Here is a 23,674-nt window from a genome sequence, read left to right on the forward strand (position 1 = left end):
AATGTTGTGTAAGATTAAGGCAGACCACAAACAAAGGATTGGATTGATTTATTTCAAATTGTGTGGGTCTATAGACACTCAGGTTAGCCAAATAAATGTTCAAAAACACAGTCAAAGTGGATTTTTCATAATAATGTCCCCTTTGAAATACGCCCATGATGATGAACAAATGACTTTGTTCGAGTGAATGTCCCGGAGAGAAAAGGGATATTTCTTGATCATCAATATGCAGAAGTAGCACAGTGACAGACTCATTTGTTATGGTGCAGACTGAGTGAGCTGAGCAGGCGTCCTCCTCCTCCTCCTCCTCCTCCACAGCTCCTCCAGCCGGATAATAACTCCTCTCCTGGTAGCATGTTGTGATAGAAAACAATCGCCGTCGCAAGCAAAATGCAGAAGCAATAGCATGCCACTCATTGTGAGTCCCACTTTAAACGAATGCACGAAGTTATTGGCATGCATGACTTGTGATTTAAAAAAAAGACCTGTCGATGATTTGTGGAAGAAAATGTGAGACTGTTAAGGATAGCTAGCATAGAGTAGTGTATGCACTGTAAAAGAGCAGGACTTAAAAGGTGTTAGTAATAGATTTCATTTGTTTTGGTTTTGGGGTTTTTTTTAGCAGGAAGGTCGACAGAGGAATGTTAGCTTTATGATGCATTTACAGGTTAATCTTTGTTTGCTCACTTTGAATGAAGCTACAGTTAAGCTAAGCTACACTTCACTGTTAGCAATCGTTAGCAAATTGTAGTGATAGCTGTGTGAGGTCTGGGCCTTGCAAGTAAAAAACAACTCTTTGGTCATTTCTGCAAAAGATGACAACCGGGAATATGTTGAAAAGAGTTATGGGTTTGAAACTGCTTCATTTGCCCACCATGTTTATCTGCTAGGCTAGGGTAAGCAGCTAGCACCATGTGTGGCTTGTATTTACAATATTTTATTTGTATGTTGCTCAAATGTTTACATCTACTGTCAGACCAAACAAAGCCTAACATATGTGAATAAAGTGTGGCCTGCATACATACATGCTGCTGCAGCTGCACATGGTCACTGACAATTTCTCTTACTATTCTGTCCCTCAAAGTAATACACAAGTGATAAGTAATACACTGAGTGAAGGACAAATTAAACAAGAATATTGCTATTAGAGCAGTGGTTTTCAAGTGGCTGGTCGGTACCCAGAGGTGGGTCACAGAGCCATTTACAGTTTTTATAGTCTGTGAATCACTTTCCAAACATGTTTGTTTTGTTCAGTGTCTTGCTACATGTTTTGTACCGACTGGAGGTCCAAACTGTACAATTTTTTTTTTCATCAGGATAAATCTGAGGGAATTGAGTGAGAGGTTGCCAGTGAGTCCTTTAAGTATCGTTTCTATCTTTATTGCAGTTTGAGCATGGCAGATAAAAAGGGAAAACCTCTGACTCCAGTCAAAACACTCACAAAGAAACAACAACAAGAGCTCAAGAAAAAGGTAAACGTATATTGAAGAATTCATATTGTGCTGTGTGGATTCATTGATAATCGGAGTATGTAATGTGGGAGTCAACAGTGAACCTGCAGAGTCGATTAAAGTGTTCCCTTTTGACTTTGTAGGAGGAAGAAAAAGCAGCAGATGTTTTTGAAGAATTCTTGGCATCATTTGAGTCCAACAAGAAAAGCAGAGTGAAAACGTTTGTCCATGGGGGCATCGTGAACGCAACTAAAGGTAAACAGTCCGAACTTTGTCACTCTTATTCAAACAATACGAGCAGATGAAGCTCAATAAGAATTCTCTTCCATCATTGTGAACAATAACGAATCAAGAATTATCCATGAAAACGCTGTTACACTGATAACCTTGACATCTTACGGGGTTTTAAGAACTTCAGAGAGAGCAGGCAATTACGATCAAAGAAAATTGTTGACTCAGCAGCAGTTCACCTTCTTCATTGTCAGAGCCCATATCTTTTGACAGGTTAATTAAAGTCATCCTCTCTCGGGAGTCCAAAAATGAAGCCAAATCTTTTTACTTCTATTTTTAACAGGAATTTCTTAACTGCAAACACTGCAGCTACACTGAGAGTAAACGTATTCATGCCGGTTGTTTCTAGAACAAATCTGTGTACATAGAAGCAGGAGGAAGTTTCCTGCTGACCAACACAAGAACAACTTCAAAGAGCTGCTTCCTGTTTTTACAGATCCTAATTTGCTGCTGCTACCTCTGAATGTAAAGTTGTGTGGTCAGTGTTGAGTGATTGCTTTGTGTTCTGCAGAGGAGGAAGCAGCGGAGCTCAACAGAAGTAAACTGTATCAACCAGCCTCCAAGTTCAGCCCTGTGTCCAGGCATGTCTCAGCGGTATCAGCTGTTGACAGCAAAAAGGCTGTAAGTCTGTCCTCTCACGTTTTCAGTGACCGCAAACCTATTACTCAAACTTCTCTTTTGTTTTTCTACGACCTCTAACTGTGCTCAGCATGTTTTAAATCCGATTGTGTTTGATCAACAGTCTTATAAAAGAAAGGCAGACGAAAAGAAGAAAAGTAATCTGGAACTCTTCAAAGAAGAACTCAAGATGTGAGTCATTTTGCAGATATGTATATTGTTCTTAAGTTCAGGTTTTTTTTTTTCTCATTCAAATATCCATATCCTGTTTCCATGTTATAAAAAATGCAGAATACAAGAAGAGCGGGAGGAAAGGTTTAGGAGGAAGAGGTATGACCCCGACAGTGGAGGAGGAGGAAGAGGAGGAAAAGGAGGAGATCTGGACATACCATTAACAGCACGATCAAGTGAGTGTTTCGCTTTAATGTTCAAAAAGCAATATCTAAGATATCTACTCAATTAAATCAAAGTATGACCTTACTATATGATCCGACATGAAAGAAGCATGCTGAGTTGAAGTGTTGGCTTCTCTGACAACAATGCAGCAGCCAGTATGTCCTCCTTCTATATTTAGTCTGGTTTTTAATGGTTTCTTTTTGTTTCGACCAGAGAGGGTAGGCGGTTTCAAGGCACCCCCAAACAGCCGATTTCGACGGCCTTCAATTTGCCAGATATTGTAACAAACAAACAGGTGTTGTAGCGACTGGTTCAGATCAAGCTGATACTACCAGACCTGAAAAGCCTCTGTATTTTTTTAATAAGCTTCATGAGCAGAAACGTGGCGAAATTAGGACAAATATTGGTGATGCTTTTGAAAAAACGGAGAGAGGTTAAAACGCAGAAAGGTTTCCAGTGGGATTCAGAGCTGGCTAAACACTGAAGCTTCCATGTCTGCAACATGGCAACCTGTGTGTGCATCGACTTTAGGGAGGAGAGGGCGGGGGGGGGGGGGGGGCTCTCCAATGTTTTGAACTTGGACTGCAGTACCCACTTTAAACACTAGATGACAGAGTTACGAAGTGCTCATTTAATGCGTAATGATTCGAAAATGCTAATTCCTTCGCTCACCTGAATCCTGTTTGTTCTTTCAGCTTTATATGATGACCTGATGACACCAACCACCACCAACCTCTACATCAGCTGCATCAGCCAGAAGGTGAAGAAGACACGCACATTAAAAAGCTTAGCACACTTATGCATCCGTGTTAATTTTTTCTCAATTCTCAGATGAACGAGGAGATGCTGTGCCAAGAGTTTTGTAAGTATGGCCCTCTGGCCAGTGTGAAGATAATGTGGCCACGAACAGAGGAAGAGCGCTGCCGGACCTCCAACAGAGCCTTTGTGGCTTTCATGACACGGAAAGATGCAGAAAGAGCCTTGGCTGCACTTGATGGTACAGAGCAGATCATGTTTAATCGTTGTACTAAGATGTTTCTCAGTGACTATCATTGTCAGATTTTACTGTTTTGGTTCTTTTTTTTTTCAGGAAAAGTAATCATGGGGTTTGAGATGAAGCTGGGATGGGGTAAACCAGCTCGCATTCCACCTCAGCCTCTCTACACACCAGTCGGGGTGAGGGCCACACCGCCACCTCCATCTGGTCTGCCTTTCAATGCTCAGCCAAGAGATCGATTCCGCAATGACTTCACCAAGCCGCTGGGCATGTCCAAGGGGGAGCTGGACAAGGTAAAACTGAGGGCCCAAGCATCTTCTGTTTCTGTCTAACTGACGTGTTTGCATGATCATTTTTTATGTCTAAGTCTTTTACTACATATACAAGAGCCTGCCTTGGATTGGTATTGCAATTAGAAATACAGTCTTTAAAGAAACCCAAAAATGAATGAAAGATGAGCCTTCAAATTCTTCATATACGGCGCACCAGTCTGGTGGGGGGGGGGGGGGGGTTCCATTGCCCAAAACATGCAGTGTCTGTGCAGCTGGTTAGCTATTTCTAATGCCATCTGTTTTCTCCACATGGAGTTTGCTATTCTTCATGCTATTTGTATGTAGTTGAGATCCAAGTCTACTAAAACTAGATTGATGTGGCGTGAGTACTCACAGCCCCGGACCAACAGGAAAATTGTATTTACAAGTTGTATTTACTGAACAGTGTACCATCGTTTTCCTATAATGCAGGATTATAACTTGAGGAGAGAAACAAGCTGTTCATGAAGTGCACTGGTGCGCAGGAGGCAGACACATTTCTAGATGAAAACAAGGTGTTATAAATTTATTCACCAAATATAATGGTAGTTCACATTAAACTATGTGTAAGTAGTAGGGCTGCACTACACCAGTTGAACGTTGATACCAGACCTGTTGACACTGATCAGCCCATTGGCAAATGAACCCGACTCTATATGACCTTCACCAACGTCAGTAGCTGATGTGTCTCTGTCGTGTTTCATCGTGTTAATGATGGAAAGCTAGTTCACGTGACTGCTGATTCAAAGATTGAGTTTTTTATTTATCAGAATCAGTGACGTGTTGGACAAACTGAGCTGTTTTCATCAAACATGAAAGAAGTCCTACACAGATGGGTTAAGACGAGGAGGGACTAAAAACAACCATGTGAACACGCGGAGTCACACAACTCATGAGAGAAACACGCACGGAGGAAAAACCTAGATGTAACAAACAAACTAAAGGTTTGTTTCCCCCGAGCCGCGATCTTCACAGTCCGTGCCTCTCCACTAAATAATCTCTCCAAAAGCTTGAGGCCATGTTCTCTTGTTGCATGTGATCATATAACCGATCGCCTTGTCTGTGTGCTGCAGGATTATAGCAGTTCAATGAAGCACAACAGTTTGACTGAGTCTATTAAATGTTCCAACTTCTGTTTAGCTTGTATTTATATTCAGGCATGTTCGAAACAAGTGTCCACTGTTGTATCATCCTCCTCTTGTTTCATGCTGACTGAATGCTGTCGTGGTTTTCTGTGCTGTATGTATGCTGCAGTGTGCTCACTTTTTTTAATGAAATCTTCACTATTTGGTTTGACTTCACAAACAGACTCTGTCCGAAGCCGTAGTCAAAGTGGTTATCCCGACAGACAGGTACACACACTCTTCTTCCTACGATCAAAACGCTGCTCTTACACAAGTGTTGTACGACAGAGGCTGTGGTGCACTGTGTGCGTGTCACAACTGTATATGTTATTAAAGTTTGAAAATTCAAGGCTGATGATGCTTTTTGATATCAGGTATATATAACAAAAGAAAAGGATGTTTGAGTGTCGTTATGAATGCGGCAATTTAAGACTTAGAACTCTGATTGCAGAAGTTAAAGGTCCTCACGGCCAAACAGTCAGTGCAATGATTTCTCCCTCGAGTTATTTAAATATCTCCTGTTTGTCCCTTTATTGTATTAAGTATTTCAAAGTGTGACCCTTAAGTAGTTTTTGTATGTCTATGGCCGTGCTGATTATACTTACTATGTTATTACTTAAAAGCCATGGATGTTTGTCTCTCTGTTCGTGGGTTGGCTGAGACACTGCAGACTGATACAGCGAGGAGGCAGATGGACTTTTTCATTGTACAGTTAGATGAGTTGAGTAATGCCAGTGCAGCGCCGTAAACACAAGCAGACAGTGAGTCATATGAAAGTCTGACTGCAGCTGTAGTTATAACAGAAAAAAAAACAGCAACACTGCATAAACAGATTATGAAAAATGTTATGAAAAATACATGTTCCTGGTTTCAACCCAGTGTTCCTGTTTTTAATGTTCATTTATCTGCCAAATATATTCCAAATGGTCTGCTCATTTTTTGATTAATTAAAAAGCTTTGTTGAAGCTAACCATCCCAAGGTCATGTCCCGCCTTCTATCTTGTGATTGGTTCTTTCTCATTTCAGTTAGAAATACAGCTAGAGTCTCAGTCGCACTAAGATCACAGCGTCACTCTGGATTCTTTGAAGTGCGTTTATTGGGACTTTAAATTCATCAGTGCATGATTTATGTAGGCCTCTAAAATCCCATTGGAGTTAGTTACTTTGTCATTTTTCGACTGTGAAGGAGAAATTTAAGAAGAAGGCTTTCAGATCTTTTCATCAGTGTTTGAGAATAGATGTTGTCAGTTGTGTGATTTTTTTTTTTTTTTTTAAACCTGTTCATGGACACACTGAGCAAGGAGTACAGCTGTCGCATGCTTATGACACTGACTCTCATCCTTATTATGATTAGCGTCTTTAATGTCATAAACTACATGAATGATACTACCAGAGGCCAAATAACTGTTTATAGTCGGTCGGCCTGCAGTTTGCATGAGCCACTAGCTCAGTTTAAAGATGTGTAAGAGATGTCATGCTATAACTGACTGATGCTCTAAAACATTTTTCTCCCCAACAGGAATCTATTATTACTCATTCACAGGATGATAGAGTTTGTGGTGCGCGAAGGCCACGTGTTTGAAGCCGTGATAATGAGCAAGGAGCTAAACAATCCAGATTACAGGTGAGAACCGTTCCGCCTGTTGAGCAGCGTGTCGTTCTTGAAAGTGATTTTGATGAGTGAATGTTTAATTTGCTCTTTTTTTTTTTTTTTACTGCCTCAGGTTCCTTTTCAACAACAAAAGTCAAGACCATGTGTACTACCGCTGGAAACTCTTCTCCATCCTCCAGGTTTGTGCTGTGAAAACCCGCCTCATTAAAAGCTCTTGTGAGGAACTTCCAGGTTGTGTGAATGTTGGCGCCCCCTGTGGACAAAACAGGAAAATTGTCACATTTGCTGATTTTGGACACGTTTTGTATTTCTCATCCTTCTTCACTTTAAATAACTTTTATTGAAAGCACAACGAAATGTTGGCACACTTAGACTTAAAACCGTCTGTTTCATTAGTGTGCTGCTAATGACTTCATCTGGCATCCAACCAGGGGTGACAGGCATAACAAAAAAAAATATATATATAAAGTTATGATAGATCGCTCTCGTAGGTCATTAAGAGGCTTCAGTATTAATGACAGTCTGTATTATAACCAGATGTAAACTCTTCACCGAAGGAATTTATCATGTGCTTGTGACTTCTACTTCATGGGGACAAACTTCACAAGTCATTTTGACTTGAATACCTTTCTCCTTCCAACAGGGAGAGTCCCCGACGGAGTGGAGGACCACAGATTTCCGTATGTTCCGTGGTGGCTCCATATGGAGGCCGCCTGTCCTAAACAGCTACTCTCAGAGAGAGGAAGATCGAGAAGTGAGGGAAGAGGCTCCGCCTGAGGAGGAGGTGAAGAAAGGCCAGCTCAGGGCTGAGTAAGTATGGCATGTAGTATGTTTTTAGAGCTTTTCATCAGTGAATTTAAACCGTTTGTTTGTCACACAGGCACAGAAAGAGACTGCACACATTGCTCACAGAGCTCATTCCAAGCAGAGAAGATATCGCCAAAGCCATGCTGTTCTGTCTCGAGCGAGCAGATGCAGCCGAGGAAGTCGTGACACACGTCACTGAATCTTTTTCTCTGCTTCACACACCTCTTCAGAAGAAGGCCAGTGCTCCTCCTTTAAGTCTTTATAGGAGCACAAATGTACAGGCTGTTAACAATGAGTTTAGGGATTTTTTACATTTGATTATTTTTTATTTTTTTGCATAATTTTTGTTTGTCTTCATTCTTACAGGTCGCCAGATTGTACCTCGTGTCAGACATCTTGCACAACTCCTGCGCCAAAGTGGCTGGTGCATCATATTATCGTAAATAGTAAGAGACTTTCTCTCAGGTCAGCTTCCAAAATGTTCTTTTGCAGTTCTTCTTCCTCCTGCAGTGTGTCACCGTGTTTGTCTCTTTTCAGCTTTGAAACAAAGCTTGCACAGATATTTGGAGACCTTAATGCAGTGCACAAAAACATACAGGCCAGGCTGCAGGCTGAGCAGTTCAAGGTAATTGAGATCTTTTTTTTCTTTTTTTTAGTGAAATAATTTTGTCAGGCAAACTAATAAAAAAAAAAATAAAAAAAAAATAGAAAAAATAATTGACTTCTTTAATCTTAACAGCAAAAAGTCATGAGTTGTTTCCGAGCATGGGAAGACTGGGCCATCTACCCCGAGTCTTACCTTATTCACCTTCAAAACATCTTTCTGGGCTTTGCCAAGGTAGAGGAGGTCTCCAAAGAGCCGGCCGAGGTGAGCTGAATAATAATCTGCTCATTCAGGAGTTTATCACCCTTTTTCTAATGGCTCTTCAGCTCTTCATGTTGGAAAAATATTTAAACACATTCTGACCGCTTCGACACATGTTCACTTGTCTCTCACCTTCAGGACGCGTCTTTCGATCTCGATGGTGCGCCGATGGACGGTGAGACTGTTGGTTTGAACTCGGCTCTCGTGGATGACATCGACGGCTGCCCCATGGGCTGGGATCCTCTGGATGGAGTCCCTGTCGACGACATTGACGGCGTTCCCCTCGGAGTCGCTGTTGATGACATTAATGGGATGCCGTGTAAGTTCACCAAGGAGTTTTTTTTTTACTGGTTATGTACAGAGGGGCCTCTGAATGAGCAAACAACAGGTTTACTATTTTTTTATTCTTTATAATACCTTTAAACGCTGCTGTATGCTTGATATCAGAAAGACAGCCTTTCTTTTTTGTCCAGTGATACATTTGTTGCCTGAAATACATTTTTGTATTTGTTGTGTTCATTTGCTTTTTTCACGTCGTCCTGACTCGGTTGTCTCTTTTCTTACTTTAGTGGAGGAGAGCCGTGTCTCGTTGTCTAAGTGGGAACGGACAGGTGACAATGGGACTTTCTCTCGAGGTACCAGAGCTCAACATACAAACAGTCTTAATCATATCAGTATTCCCTCTATGATCCTGCTCATCTTTCTCCTCTCCCTCCGAAGCCAAGATGGAGTCCAAGTGGGACATGGTGGTGGAGCAAAACAATGAAGACGAGGTGAATGTGAGGTAAGGTCTGAAGACATGCACACTTTGTTTAAACAGTCGAATGCTACAGAGATACACGAGTCTCTCTCTCTCCCTCTCCCTCTCCCTCCCTCCCTCCACTGGTGACAGTGTCGACTCCCAGGAGGGGAATAAAGACTCGGAAAGCGACAGCAGTGACGACTCCAGCAGCTCGCCCAAATACGACGGTGCAGCCTTCCAGAGCTCCCTCCGAAGCTTTCAGATGTCTGAGAGCAAAAGGAAAAGGCTGAGAGAGCTGGAGGTAAATGTACGAAAAAAGAGGAGGGACAAGCATGTGCTGATGAGGGATTCACGGTTGTTCTCTGGAGATTTCGTATCGATCTCAATTTTTCTAGTTTTTCCATAATGAATAAATTACCGTTTTCTTGCGGTATTCCCTTGGGATAACTCTTCCCATTACAACAGTTTAATTGATCTCGTTATCTCGAGATAACGAAAGCTTGTTTTTGGCTTGTGATAACGGGATCATTGTCCGGTGATCTACTAAACAAACTGTTCACTGTGATAGGCCAGACTGTGACACGCCTTGTTGCCATCACCCGCCGATAAGTCTTTTTCTATTTTGTGCTTTTGTAACTCAGCACATATGAGATATGTGGAGATCTCCAGAGAACAAACCTCAATTACTCGTTATCTCATGAAACTGAGCAAACACATTGTGTAGAAACATGTTGGCTTCTGTTGCAAACGCAGAAATAAGGTTTTATATTCGACTCAAACTGCCTCGCTTTAGTGACTGTTCAAATGTGTCTGATGAAGGTTAAGGTCATGAAGATCCAGGATGAGCTCGAGTCCGGCAAGAGGTCGAGGAAATCTGGACTGAGCATACAGCAACAGGTGGATCACTACAGGAACAAGCTGCTGCAGACGGTGAGCTAACGGGCCTTTTTTTAAACGTACCTCTCAGTTTCCACTTAGAAGCCTGGAAACAGTTTGTGACGAGGACATAAGAGATCACCCAGCTCGCCGCTCGCCGGGCGTACGCCCAACGAAAAGAGAGCTTGTTCCGATGTTCTACATGTTTTTCACTGTAGGTTAATGAAGAGGTGACGTAGCCTCAATGAATGCATCTGATTGGTTAAACGGGCGGCTTGTCTGGGGCTTTGCAGAGCCACTCCCGCTGCAACAATCCCACCATGCACTGCTTGTCCGGCTCCCCATCGCAAATCAATGAGAGTTGAGACGACCTGTTATCAGTAGCAGTGCAGCTGTACGGGGAGAGACTGACACTTTCTTCGTTTCCGGATACATTTTTAAATTTGAGAGGACTTAAAAAGACGATTTTCTAACAAATAGTAAAATGGGAAGCAGTTGACTGTGCATTTCTAGTTTTCTAAATTAGCATAAAGCTTCATGTCACTTTCATACATTTATACAGCTGTGCAGGTCACAACCCACTCATTAGACCACTCTCATAATGCATGAGTGACAAAGCTGCAAAACAAGGGACCAGTTTGTTCATAACCTACATTTGAATTGAACTTCAGCCAAATTCAGATATCACAGGTTTAAAATGTGTGAAGATCATTTACCTGAACGACAAAAGTGTCATTAGGTGCAACTATAGCTGGTCACACCTAGTGCATCTCTGCAACAATACGACAAAAATCATACTCAGAGCCGCACTTTGTTTCTTGTGCAGACGAGTCCCTGAAGAAAAAAAAGCACAGCGATCACAGACGTTTCATAGAAATATTTATTTAATCACAAACAGCATGGGGCTAAATATACAAAAGTGCTTGTTATAAGTACATTAAAATTACACCATGAAATTAGTTGGCACAGTTAAAAACAGAGCACTCAAACCCAGACAGTCTCTAGTCCAGAGTGCACCGTCCGCTCTACAGGGATTACATCTAGCTACAGTTTCTCTAACTGCTGTGTGTGAGACTGACAGCTCCCCCTGGTGGAGACCTGGCAGCCTGTAAGGCGTTGATTAGTGGGTGTGTTTTCAGCCATGACATGTTGACATTTAATGTGTTTAAATGAGACATTGATGGGATGCTTTACCCTTTCTGTTACAGGAGTTTGAAAAAGACGAAGCCAAGAACGAGAGGCCGACGACAAAATGTAAAGACAAGTCGAAGGACGACAGAAGGAACAAAGAGAGGAGCAGGAGAAGTGAAAACGGCGAGCGAAGAAGAGAACGAAGTAAAGATCACGACGACCAGACCCGACCGGCGAGGAGCATTTCTCCTTTAAAGCAAGTGACATGTTTCAGCTCCGATGCAGTTATGCTAATTGTCATTTTCAAAGTTGATCTAATCCCAAATGTACTTTTTTTTCTTTTTTTAAAACAGGACAAAGTCTCCTAAACAGTCCAAACGTTCCCGATCCCCAACACCAGACAGGAAGACGGGGAAGTCCAGGTCTCGGTCACCACATCGCTCCCGCAAGAAGACAAAGAAGAGCAAACATTGACTCTCTGGACTTTGTCCTCCACGAGCCCGCTGGTTTCCTCTCTGTACAGACCAGCATGTCTGTGTCATTGGTCCCCACTCACACTATCCCTGCAAGATCCAGCACTCTTTTGTAAGAAGACGTTTGAACACTGTATCTAATTCTATCTATTTTTGTTTTTATGCTTGTTTTAAAAATGATAACCTTCAACAGTTCAGAAACTAAATAAACCACTCTTGGTGATGTGAGTGTGTGTGTGTGTGTGTGTGTGTGGAGAGGGCCAGGTATCTACATATTTGTTCTGCTGAATTGTAGCCTTTGAAAGGTCAAAAGGTCATTCACACGTCATCTTCCAGTTTGTGAGGATTATTTATTGAGGGAGTTAATAGTGCATCGTTTGGTTTACAAAAGCAGTGAGTATGTAACGTCACACACCACATTTACAGTACTGATTCATAGAAGTCAATGTGCTTTCTTTGAAAATATATCAAAAGTATTAAAGCGCCAGGATTGGTTGAGGGAAAAGTGAAAGATACCCAGCCCTGTTTGTAACCATCTCAGTTGTCCTGTACCGTAGATTCGCTGTCCTCCTTGAAATGTTTGATAGTTTTTCAGAGGAAAGCTCCAACCTGAATTTAGAAAAGCGATCTAAATGTTTTAGGCACAAATTATCCGAGTCTTGTTTCTCTGTAACATCCTTGCTTCCAGGCAAATGCACATGAAAGATTGAAAGTTGTGACGTACATCAGGACAGTGTGTTTTTGCACTTGAAAGAGTTGACTTTATATTTTTTTGAAATGTGTTGTCCAGTAAGGTGCCTGTACTGTTCCCAGTAGCCGTGTTACTATGCTCAGTCCTGAAGATACTACAGTGATTACTCACATACCAGAACAGATGTCATTTCTGCTCAAATCACACACTTGGCATATCTGGCTTTTTTTTTTCTTTTTTTTTTTCTTTATCTTTACGCCAAACCCTTCACAGTTGCTTGGTATTCAACATAAAAAATAGAAACGTGACAGGGAATCTAACCTTGTCTGATTTGTTTTACAGTCTAGTTCTTCCATCCCGCTCCCTCGTTATCAGGGTCCCCGTTGGCTGAAAAAGCTACAAACAGCTTTTTGTCTTACATCTGAAAGCCTGTCCATCTTGACGCCTGATATCCAACAGACGGCTGTGAATACCAGTGACTGTTAACCGCTGAAGTTCTCAGTACTTTTTGACATTGATGAAAACCTTGATGGCTCCAGTAAAGTCTGCTGAGAGTAGAACCTCGGTGTGATCCGTCTTTAGGGCTCCTGCAAAGGAAAGGACTTGTTAAGAGTAATTTCATGACAGCTTGGATGTCAAAAAAAAAAAAAAAAGGCCCATAAATACTTTGAGCACACACACACACACACACACCTGAGGGTATGGTTTCAGAATCATTGGAGTCCAGGCTCTTGCACTCTGCTTCTGGTTTCTCTGCTCCAGCTTCTTGGGGAACAATAAGGCCTGGGTGGGGTGCGAAGATGGCTGAGGTGACCACTGCATTGTGTGCTGAAATGTAAATAAAGATTTAGCATCAGTTGAATCAAGAGGAGGACTTTAATTTGAAAGACACACATGGCTCGGTTACCTTTAATCCCTTCCCAGAAGTCATTGCGGTCCCGTCGTACAGACGTGAATTTGCTCAGGTCGTGGTACGTGCTCCAGATGTACACGTATTTATCCTCCGAGCCGCTGACTATGAAAGAATAGTCATGACTGTAGGAAGATAAACCCACAGTGAGTCAGCTTTGACATCGGAGGTCCATTTGAGAAAAAGAAAACGTATCGTGACGTCTGGACAGTTTTGAATCGTACTGAAGAGCAGGAATGGGAACAGCAGCAGTAACCATGAAACATTTGATCTTTGGCAAGAAAATCAGATGGTAACATCTCAATATCAGATGAGCTGATCAATATAAATGTCCACTTAAAACTATCTGAATGTCAGGGTGCTGTTGACCCCACACACACAGGCTGCCGTCTACAATGTGGACACCAACTTGTGGCTCCTTTCCCACAATTCACTGTCCATTATTGTCCTCTCTATCCACAGTCTTAAGTCTTAAAAAAAAGAATGCTGATTTTGGTCTCAGTTTCGCCTCTTACCAAGTTTCCTCACTTCACTCTTTTCTCCTCTGACATTATCCTGCCGTCAACTTCTAGAGCCAACTAACTTCACGATAACTTTGTCTGTGTGCCCAGCACCACCGTGAGGAAAAGTGAGTCCAACTGGCAGAGTGAAGAAATTGCATCCCGCTCGTCAGGGTGACGATATATTGCTCCACCCTTACTCAAGAGTTCAACTGGAAACCACAGAAACTGTTCATGAAATACAGAGTTGGATGTAACAACGCTACGTTCAGCTGCCCTTCATGGAGATTAAAATACGTCTTCCTTGTTTTAAATGCGTCTTCACACGACTTGAGTCCAAATTACGCAGAGTGCAAAGCTTCCCTCACCTGAAGCTTGCTTTGATCTGGCTGCTGCTGTTGACGTAACCTTTATATTTCATGGATAATGACAAGTCCCTCAGGTCGTAAAGGCGAATGCGAGAGTCGTTTGATGTCACCAAAATCTATCAGGGAGGAAAAGGAGGGAATCTGTTATTTAGAACGTCTGGGTTGTGCATCATTTACGGGACATCAAACATGCTGGGCGATATTTGAAGTGCAGATCAGGTGTCACCTTATTCTCTCCAGGAAGAGGCTCGATGCCGGTGATTTTACGTCCAACTTTGTTCCTGCCTCTGGTGGACCTCACGTGAATTTGGGTGTGGTACTTCAGACGCTGAGAAAACGTGTGAAAAAGTCGTGATTTAACAGCGTCAGGATGAAACGGATACTTTCTGGAGATCGTGAAATCAGGGAGCTCCTCTTTGTACCTCCGTGTCGTAGAAGATGCATCGCCCGTCATAGGTGCCGATGACAGCGTACTTCCCATTTTGGCAGAAGTTGGCGGCAGTGATGAGGCGCGTCTGGCCGTCCACCTCGTTCCACAGCGCCACCTTCTTATCTGGAATGTTCCAAAGCCGAAGCTTTCCGTCTAGAGAGCCACTTAAAAAATATCTGTCGTCCTGAGAAACGAGGAGAAAAAAAACTATAAATACAGTCGATGGGGTCAAAATGAATAAATGTATGATGAGTGCTGAGAGAGGTGTTGCATGATGACACAACTTACTCTGGGATGGAAAGCAATGGCTGTGACAAAATCAATGTGCTGAAAGCAACACAGACACTCTCTCCTGGATATGTGCCACAGTCTGACCGTTTTATCCATCGAAGAGGACAGCAGGAAGAAGTTCTAGACAGAGACACATTTTTAAAACGTAAGACGGGAAGGGGGGGATATTGCAGGGAAGACATGAGCTCATTAAAAAAAAAAAAGCCAGAGTCCATTAGACAACACTATAATGAGAATATCTCGTTTTTTTTTAGCAAGGCTGCGTGTCGTTCAAAGGAAGGAAAACAACAACAAAGAAGCAGAGAACAACATCCTGAAGAACAGAAAACGTGATGCAGCTGTTTTCAGAACATCACGTTTTCCAGTCACAGGATATAAATGTCACGTGCGACATGTGTGAAAGCCTTATTACTGACAACAATGAAGTGCAATAAGACAGATAGTCATTTTATTTATTAATACGTTCACTTGTGGAGGGCTACAACATTTGACTGTTACACTGAAAGACTCTTTTAGGAGGCATCATCACGTAGAAAAAAAGAGTCCGAGTAAAATCTTACCTTTGACCAGGACAAGTCTAGAAGATCCGCAGTATGACCTTTATACTTGCAGAAGGGAATTTGCCGGAAAGGGGCGTTCCTGTCTTCTGTCTCGGGGTCTTCTGCTGCACAACTGGCCTGACATGAGAGCACGTACTGTTAGCCGAACATGCAGACGCAAAAATGTGAAATATGGAGCACTGCGTAACCAAATTAGCCTCAAAGTATCCGGTTCTTCTGCTATTTCTGGAAAAGTCAGATAGCCCAAAATAGAAGAAGTGATTGCTTTCACTCACCCCGGGGTCATTGTCAGATTTAGAGGAGCATAAACTTTCCTGAGACGGAGAAGGTGAGACTCGACCTGATGGAGCGGAAACAGAAAGAAGCCAAACTGAGCGTCTCGACTTCGACAATCAAAGAAATGTGCCGCGCAGACGAGGTTACCTTCAGTGTTGTACTTTATTCTCATGTTATTGAAGTAGTCAAAGGCGGTCTTCAGGACCCAGATGCGGACCACGTTATCTTGTCCTGCAGTCGCCAGCAGCCTCCCGCAGTGAGAGAACTTCATGGTCCACACGGCACCCTGAGGAGAAGACAAAGAAGTCATGGATGGATCCTTTCTATCCAATATGAATAATACAAGAGGGAAAAGCCTCTTACCATGTGCTCTCCGCTCAGGTCCTGCACAACCTTTATCTGATCAAAGTCAAAGGGACCCTTGAAGCTATGTGCTGCCTTGAACTTGGCGGGTCTGGTGTAAGGCATTCCCTCGTCATCGCTCGACGATGGGTCATCCTGATCCGTATGGAAAACTGAGGCCAAAACAGACGCAAAGTCTTTACAGCCCACACGAGAATCAACACTTCAGAAGCAAGAGTGACAATCTTTGAATTTATGCTCACCAGATGAAAAAAAGAAAAAGAAAAAGGAGTTATCAAAATGTAATAACTTGTCAGTCGCAGCACGTGTTTTAATGTTCCTCACTTGAACTTCAAAGTCGTCCTCTTCTTAACTTATTTAAAAAAACAATTAAGCGCCCACAAAGTGAAAACATGCAGGACAGATGAGACAACAGCATGAGCTCTCTCCTTCAGTGGGATTCAGAGATTCGGTGCCTGCGCTCGATTGCTGCTTTCGTGGATGTGACGATAAAAGTGACGTCTGCGACTGTTAGAACTCAAGTGTCTACGTCCATTTACAAACACGATCTCTGCCAGCACTTATCTGCGCTCTGCAGCTCATGGACTTCCACTTGAACTACTACTTCATAATAAATAAATCAACACTGTGAGGAAGTGTACCTCGGCGTGTTTTTTTTAGAGGAGTTCTAGGAAGAGCAGAGAATAGAAACAACCCATTGTACGAGAACACACGGTCACATTTAAGTCGTCCTCTGATTGGTTCAAATCACGAGTTCCCTCACCTTCGTCTCGTACACTTTTCACCTTGTTGACCGCCTTCTCTCCATATTCCTCAGCAAGGTGCTTGGCCTTCTTCACGGACTTGCCCAAGAACTTTTTAAACTGGGTCCTGGTCGGGAACACAACGATTAAATACTACATTTGAGTATGTGTTAGTGATTGTTGGAAGGAGCGAGAAGAAGTCAAGTGTCTTTACGTTTTCTGTTTCAGTTTCCCTCCGTCTGTGTCTGCCAGTGGAACCTGTGACTTTTCATCGTCATCCGACTGCGCTGCATCGTTCCTGAGAGGACAAAACAGAACAGAGCAACTTCCTCATCTGCTTTCACAAAGTCGGGCTTTCAATGCGCTTTTTTCATGGTGGATGATAAGAGGGGAGTAAAGACCCACTCAAACCCTGATACGAGTCGACTGAAGATAAATGACCGAAAAAAGATGCCTTACATTTTTTTTAATGAAAACGCCCGTGCACCTCTTCATCTCTTACACTCGTTTTTGGGTGACAGCAACACAACTGCTGCTTGTTCGGATAGTTTGGCAGCCGCTTATTTTTTTTTTCTTCACAAGAAACCACCTCTGCTCTGCAGCTGCTGACGCTCACAATATTACCGAGTACCGATGTGAAGCTGGACGACATTAAATGGATTTATAACTGCCCCATGATTAATCTTTACATCCCCATGGATTAATGTTGGGAATGTACATGTGCAAAGTTGAACAAAGGAAAGATATTTTCCTGGGAATTTGGTGGAAAGGTCAAGCGTGCGACTTTGTCCATTCTGACCACCTCTGAAGTTTGTTTTCTTGTGTTGTAAAATGAGACAAAGTCACAATAAACCTCAATCTCTTTATCAGAACGTCGAGAACAATATGCATGATGCTGGTTTCCTGAGCTGCTTGAATATCACAGCGCTGGTCCAGCTAACAGAGACGACTACATTTCTGCTTACGTGATGTACTCCTTTGTCCTCCTCATGATGTGCAGGGTGAGAGGATTGATCCCAGCAGGGAGTTTCTCTTCTGCCTGGATTAGAGGGATCTCTTCCCCAGTGTCCAGATTCTTGATCATCACACTCGCCAGGATTTCCTGTTTTTTTTTTTTTTTTTTTTTTTAAGATAAGACCAAAGTACAGATTTGCTGTATGAAGGGTTGCTGGAAGGAATGTGCAGGAGGCCGAGTTATGGCTTAGATTCAAGCATAATAAAAGGCAAAAAAAAACAAGCACAGAAGGACTCTTACTTCATCAGTCAGTTCTCTACCAGAGTCAGAGCGTGGTCGTTGGGGGCCTGGCGTTTGTTCACCACTTTGAGACGAGGACTGTTCATCCTCATTTTCCTGAAGAGCAAAAGAAAAGTATCACGCAGCAGATGAGCAAGCTGTAACACCACGTTTGTTTCATGTTGTGTGCTCTCTTTAATCCGCACCAGAGAGCGTGGTCAGGTCTGAAGCCTCACTCACCTGTGCCGTCACCACTTTGTCCCCACTGGTGGCGCTGGCTAAATCCAAGGAATGCTGCAGCTCTTTGGTTAGACTCCTGACGGTGCTGCTGGGAGACACCAGGCCAGAGGGCTCCAGAGCCTCGTCGTTGACTGAACACATCGCAGACACTGGACAATCGAACAACAATACACAACACTTAATCTAAAAACTAAAAGATCAATAACATTTGCTTCACGCTTGTGTGCAATAGTTGGTAGTGGGTGTTCATTATATTACTAAACGCAAAGGTCAAGATGCTTTTCCTATGTTAAGAAATAAACATAGGAACTTGTTAGGAACATAGGAACAGTTCTGAGCTGCTCTTCCTTTTTTTTTTTTTTTTTTTTAAAGGCGCTCACATATCTGAGTTTTTAGTCTATGTTCAGAGGAGATTTTAACATTTCATATCACAGCAGGGCATCCGAAGGACCATATTTATTTTATTTTTTTAAATTCATATTTAGAAAAATACTTGCACAATGTTAAACTTAAAAGTCCTCTTTTTGATTATCTTCTGCCCACTTGCTATGTTTTATTGGTTCAGACATATTTCCACTGTATGAGAAACTATTCTTAGTTGGTTGCAACAGACCTTCCATTCATTCAATCACGTTTTGTAATCCAAACAGAAGAAACCTCTGGACTTGTGCTCACTAAACAAAAACGTGGAAACAGCTATTGCTCTTAAGCGTCTACCATGCAGCGACGTTAAACCCTTTAAATAATCTGTTGACGCCTTATGAGCTCCAGATTAAAGTTTGAAAACACACCGAGGAACAATGTGGGACTTGAATAATAAATGTGCAGAGTTTTCTCTACCTTCTAGACCACTTGGTCTCAGACAGTCCTGAGACTTCCTGGAAGGCAGACTCTGCCATGATGGCGGAGGCGGTCTGGGAGGAGGACCTCCACTGGGAGGGGGAGGGCGTGACGGCGGAGGCTTCTTGGTGCTGGCGACAATGTCTGGTTCCACTGTGAATTGCCGTGGGGGTTTACAAGGCCCAGAGTCTGAGTCAGCCTGTCTGTCTGCGAATGGGACCTGGTCTAAGATATCAGCAGGTCTCTGCTCCTGCCCTCCATCTGTAGCCCTGCCAGCACCACCGGGCTGACTCTGTCCGACTGTGCTGGTAATGTCTGGGGGCTGAACTCCTTCTTGCGAGCCGACTGGTGGTCCGGGGAAATCCACGAGCTCTGGGGCAGGTAAAGAGCATGCTCCGTTTGTTGCTGGACTTTCCTGTTGTTCCTCCGGCCTCTCGACAGGCTGAGGTGCGACAGCTGCGGCCTCTGCTCGCTCCACAGGAACTTCCTGAGCAGCACTGCCTTCCTTTGAGTCCGGTTCTGCCCTCACATCGACATGTAGCTGATCCAACAGCTGAGCCACCTCACCGACATCCTCAGCACTTCCTTTCTGACTCTCCTCAATGATGCTATCAATGATCTATGAGAAAGAAATGATAACAGACATTTTACAATGCTGCAGCTGTGACGCTGTTATTCTGTACATGTTATACATGTTCAGTTACACTACACCATATGTACAGGTTATTTTCCCCTCTCGTTTAGTTTAATAGTTTATTATTTCGTGGACAAACCCCTTTTACATTTAAAGGAACAGCTTTAGCCTTTGTGGCTAATTTCCAGTATATGCATCCCTTTCTCACATTATACCATCACAAATACTTTTCAATTTGACTTCGACAGATCAGGTATAACTTTTTCATATACGAAATACAAATATGAGCGTATGATGAAAACAACTTCAATCGTCTCATGCAGTAAACTGTAATAAAAGAAAATCCAACCTGTAGGGAATCATCTTGTTGAGTCGCAGACGCCGCCACTCCACAGCTAGCATCTTGTGCAGCGTTTAATGGCCTCTGTGAAAGCTGTTGACGAGAAGATGCAACACTTTTTTGAGAACGTTTGAGATAACAACAGATGGGCTTCTGCCTTGTTTTACATCGAGGCCAACAGAGAACCACTGATTATTGAGACGTTCCAAAAGAAAGACCTGTAAATGAGAAGATTTGAAGATTTCCAGCTGACTCTAAATTCCCTTTTTTTCGATTGATGCAAAGAGAGAGACACACAGTGACTGACCGCTCTACGCTGCAATCTTCTCTGCAGCAAAGTCAACACTTTGCTGGTTTAAGGTGCGGAGATAATTCTGGTCTGTGATCAAGATTCACTCCTGGCAGCATGCAAACATCGGTTCAGTCTGTGTCCTGCAGTCATGGTTCTTATTTGCAAACGTATTTAAATTTCAGTTATAACTGTGTGGGAAGTGCCGGCAGAGCAACAAAACCAGATGAGTCATTTACATATATATTTTATGTCGCAGACTCTAACCGCTAAAGAAATACAGACCAGTAGCAAGAGGTTGAATATTTAACAACCTGTGTTACTCACGCAGCATAACAATGACTTACCTTAAGTTAACTTAAGTTACCTGTAAACCTGACTAGTTCAACACGTCACATTACAACTGTGTTATATCAGGCCTTCAGATTAAGAGATGATCTCTTGGCACCTGAAACAGGTTAAAAACCCACATTCGTGAAAGTTGAGGTCTAAACAATATTGTCTGGTTTAAAAGAGCAAAGTACAAACATGACAAAAGCACGTAGTCATTAAGGCAGCTTACAACCACTCACAAGACGCAGATACAATCTACCTCGAGAAACAGTGACTGAGCTGGCTTTCTTTAAAATGGTGGCTGAGTGAAGGTAAACATACCTGAGGTGAAGGAATGACAAACTTGGCAGGTGACCTGAAAAAAAATACAAGGGTTAAACATATGTCAGTAAGCAAACACACACACACACACACACACACACACACACACACACACACGTTTCCCTAAAAAAGAATCAGGATTAATGCACTGCATGTAAAACAGAAACACCTGATGATTAATCTCAGGGTGTCTACTACGTGCAATTGTCCAGAGTAATTTGCGTAATTCCATCACAAACTAGTAAGATCCCACCACACCTTTTTTTTTGTTGTTGATGGAAATAATATATTAAAAAGGTGTTTATTCTAACAAGTCTAAACTGTAATAATCTCTCTATGTCTGCCTGTAAAAACAAAGAGTTGTTGATAATGGTCTAGTGTCATCATCATGTGACTTAGGGGAAACAGCTGCTGACATGAAGTACATTTTATACATATATATATATACAAACGCGCGCGCACACATATATACCAGGAAGTATGTGTACTTGACTACAGTGGATGTTAATTCAACAATAAAAGCTTGACATGTGCTAATTCAACTGTGCAGACCTTACAAAGTTGGGTGGGTGATAATAACACATCCATGAGTAATCAAAGAGGTGTCTTCTTTAACGTGAAGTCATAAATAAAGCTTGGTTTTGCTTACACTTTTGGAGACGGGGTGAAATTCACGTCCTCGGGAGCATCATAGAACTCCTCCGTGTCGCTCGTATCTGACGCCATGCTAACATCTATTTCACTCGATGTTCACAGTGAGTCTCCAGGCAGCGGTCGGGAAGCCTAAAACATGTTGAAACAAAACATGCGCCCGACTCTACAAATGTCGCCTCTTTTATTGTACGAGATGTGGTATGTTAAAATTCAGAAAAATTGGTCTTTTTTAGCTCTGGCTCCGTCAATCAGCCATTTTTTTTTCTATCACCAACGTCATACGTCATGACGTCACGCTCTGCTAGCCACATGCTCGGCTAACAAATGCATCCTAGTTGTGACAGTCTATGACCAACGCCTTCAGCTGAAACAGCTTTCTATTCCCTTGTTATTGTCATTTTCGTTCACAATACAGTATCTTCAACGTGTATAAATAGGTGCATGCTTGTAAAAAGAGAAAGCCCTCAGACAGCTGTCATCATTCTAACGGGGCCGGTGACCCGCTTCGTAAACAAACCAGAAAAACACACACACACACACACACACCCACACACACAGATCTGGAGCGAGGTGAGTCAAAGGGCGGGGCTCATGTGTCTATCTTCTTCTACTTCACTGTGAAAGACCGCTTGAAGCGGATTTGTTTGGCACTTTACTGCCCTCTTCAGGACTAAATTGTGCAAGACAGCGTGTATGAGTGTGTGTGAGTGACAGATTCATGAAAGGACTGGACTGTGTATGGTATAAGATTTAACACGAGCAAAAAATAATAGTGTTATGGGTTTATGTGCAATAGAACGAGCTTATGCAAAAAGTGTGAATGAAGTGATGTGTGTATTCTGTGCTGTAAGGAAGTCTATGTTACATGTATACAGACAGACAGTGTTGTGCTGTGTTTCTTTGTGTTTGTGCTATATGTTGCGTTCTCTTGTACCCAAGGCGAATTTCTCCCAAGGGAAACAATTAAAAAAAAAAAAAAAAAAGCAACTGACTAACTAATTGACTATTTGAGAGCAACAAGCAAGAGTCATCAGCTCAACACAGGAGGTGCTGTCATATGTCATTAGATGCTGCTGACCTGTGACGATTCAGTCTGTTGGGGACTCTCACCGAAAACATTATTGTGGGCTGCACCAACTACTAGTGTGATATCAGCCAGTGATACAACATTTTCACGTTTATTTTTTTTCACTCCCAGACAGAAAATTCCTCTTTTCGTTTTCCTTTAGCGGTTTTAATTTTAATGATGGAATAAAACATGAGATGCTAAGCAGGGCAACAAGAGTGGTGCTGTCAAATGTGGCCCTATATTGTTTCCGACTGTCTCTGCATTTTGAGCTACTGCTGCGGTTTCAAGTTTGTCAGCCTGTATTAGTGGCGAAACTGTCTAAGGATGAGAAGCTGCAAATTTGAATCTTATCTGTACACCGACCCTAAGATAAACAGACGTTTTTTTCATTAAAGAATAAGCGATATGTTGTATAACCTACCTTTATGAGAATATGATGAAAAATAAAATGTGTCCATGGACAATCTTACTTACAAAATTTAAACATCTTATACATGTAGGCTACACTGAATTTTTGTTTACCTCTTTTAATCCTTTTTCTCTGTTGACCTACACCTTCTGCACAGATATGGTATGTCTATTTACCCTGTTATTGTGAATATTTGTATTTACTCATTCTTTGCCTTAGAAGCCACCTGAATCATCGGCAGGGTCCTTACTTCTGTACATTTGTCTTCCTGTATTCTTCTTCGCCCTCCTTTTGATCTTGAATGATTATTCATTTCACTGTTCAAACAATTCTACTTTCACTGCCAGGAACCATTTTTTCTTATGTTTATGCTTCTCTTATATATTCAGCCTATCTTATATATTCAGCCTATCCTTATAAAGCTTTACTCTGCCTCCTTGTACCCCTGTTATCTGAGATCTGCAAATTATGCAAAAGAACAGATA

The 23,674-nt window shown here is 42.3% G+C and overlaps 2 protein-coding genes across 3 annotated transcripts; one reads left to right on the forward strand and one right to left on the reverse strand.

Moving 5' to 3' along the window:
• Nucleotides 1-242: 242 nt before the first annotated feature.
• Nucleotides 243-11,922, forward strand: LOC306831930 (U2 snRNP-associated SURP motif-containing protein). Of its 2 annotated transcripts, none has more exons than XM_079356234.1 (24): nucleotides 243-418; nucleotides 1,388-1,472; nucleotides 1,595-1,706; nucleotides 2,254-2,363; nucleotides 2,485-2,552; nucleotides 2,652-2,767; nucleotides 3,452-3,516; nucleotides 3,588-3,753; nucleotides 3,847-4,046; nucleotides 5,373-5,416; nucleotides 6,708-6,812; nucleotides 6,913-6,979; nucleotides 7,444-7,610; nucleotides 7,681-7,843; nucleotides 7,974-8,053; nucleotides 8,145-8,232; nucleotides 8,347-8,475; nucleotides 8,611-8,791; nucleotides 9,042-9,107; nucleotides 9,193-9,256; nucleotides 9,365-9,515; nucleotides 10,034-10,144; nucleotides 11,299-11,477; nucleotides 11,575-11,922. In XM_079356234.1, the coding sequence occupies exons 2-24, from the start codon at nucleotides 1,395-1,397 to the stop codon at nucleotides 11,693-11,695; spliced, it is 2,631 nt and encodes an 876-aa protein (XP_079212360.1). In that variant the 5' UTR covers nucleotides 243-418; nucleotides 1,388-1,394; the 3' UTR covers nucleotides 11,696-11,922. The 2 variants fall into 2 exon arrangements, with proteins under 2 accessions (XP_079212360.1, XP_079212359.1); XM_079356233.1 differs by lacking the exon at nucleotides 243-418 and adding an exon at nucleotides 427-510.
• A 102-nt stretch (nucleotides 11,923-12,024) lies between these two features.
• Nucleotides 12,025-22,275, reverse strand: wdr44 (WD repeat domain 44). Its single transcript, XM_079356232.1, has 20 exons — nucleotides 21,707-22,275; nucleotides 21,058-21,091; nucleotides 20,124-20,207; nucleotides 19,141-19,759; nucleotides 18,301-18,449; nucleotides 18,082-18,177; nucleotides 17,792-17,928; nucleotides 17,041-17,124; nucleotides 16,847-16,953; nucleotides 16,084-16,235; nucleotides 15,868-16,006; nucleotides 15,720-15,784; nucleotides 15,445-15,561; nucleotides 14,882-15,004; nucleotides 14,586-14,777; nucleotides 14,390-14,491; nucleotides 14,164-14,279; nucleotides 13,293-13,420; nucleotides 13,079-13,213; nucleotides 12,025-12,972 (listed from the first exon to the last, which is right to left on the reverse strand). The coding sequence occupies exons 1-20, from the start codon at nucleotides 21,781-21,783 to the stop codon at nucleotides 12,884-12,886; spliced, it is 2,745 nt and encodes a 914-aa protein (XP_079212358.1). The 5' UTR covers nucleotides 21,784-22,275; the 3' UTR covers nucleotides 12,025-12,883.
• Nucleotides 22,276-23,674: the final 1,399 nt, after the last annotated feature.

The sequence above is a fragment of the Symphodus melops genome (genome assembly GCF_947650265.1).
Source record: "Symphodus melops genome assembly, chromosome: 11".
NCBI classification, from domain to species: Eukaryota; Metazoa; Chordata; class Actinopteri; order Labriformes; family Labridae; genus Symphodus; species Symphodus melops.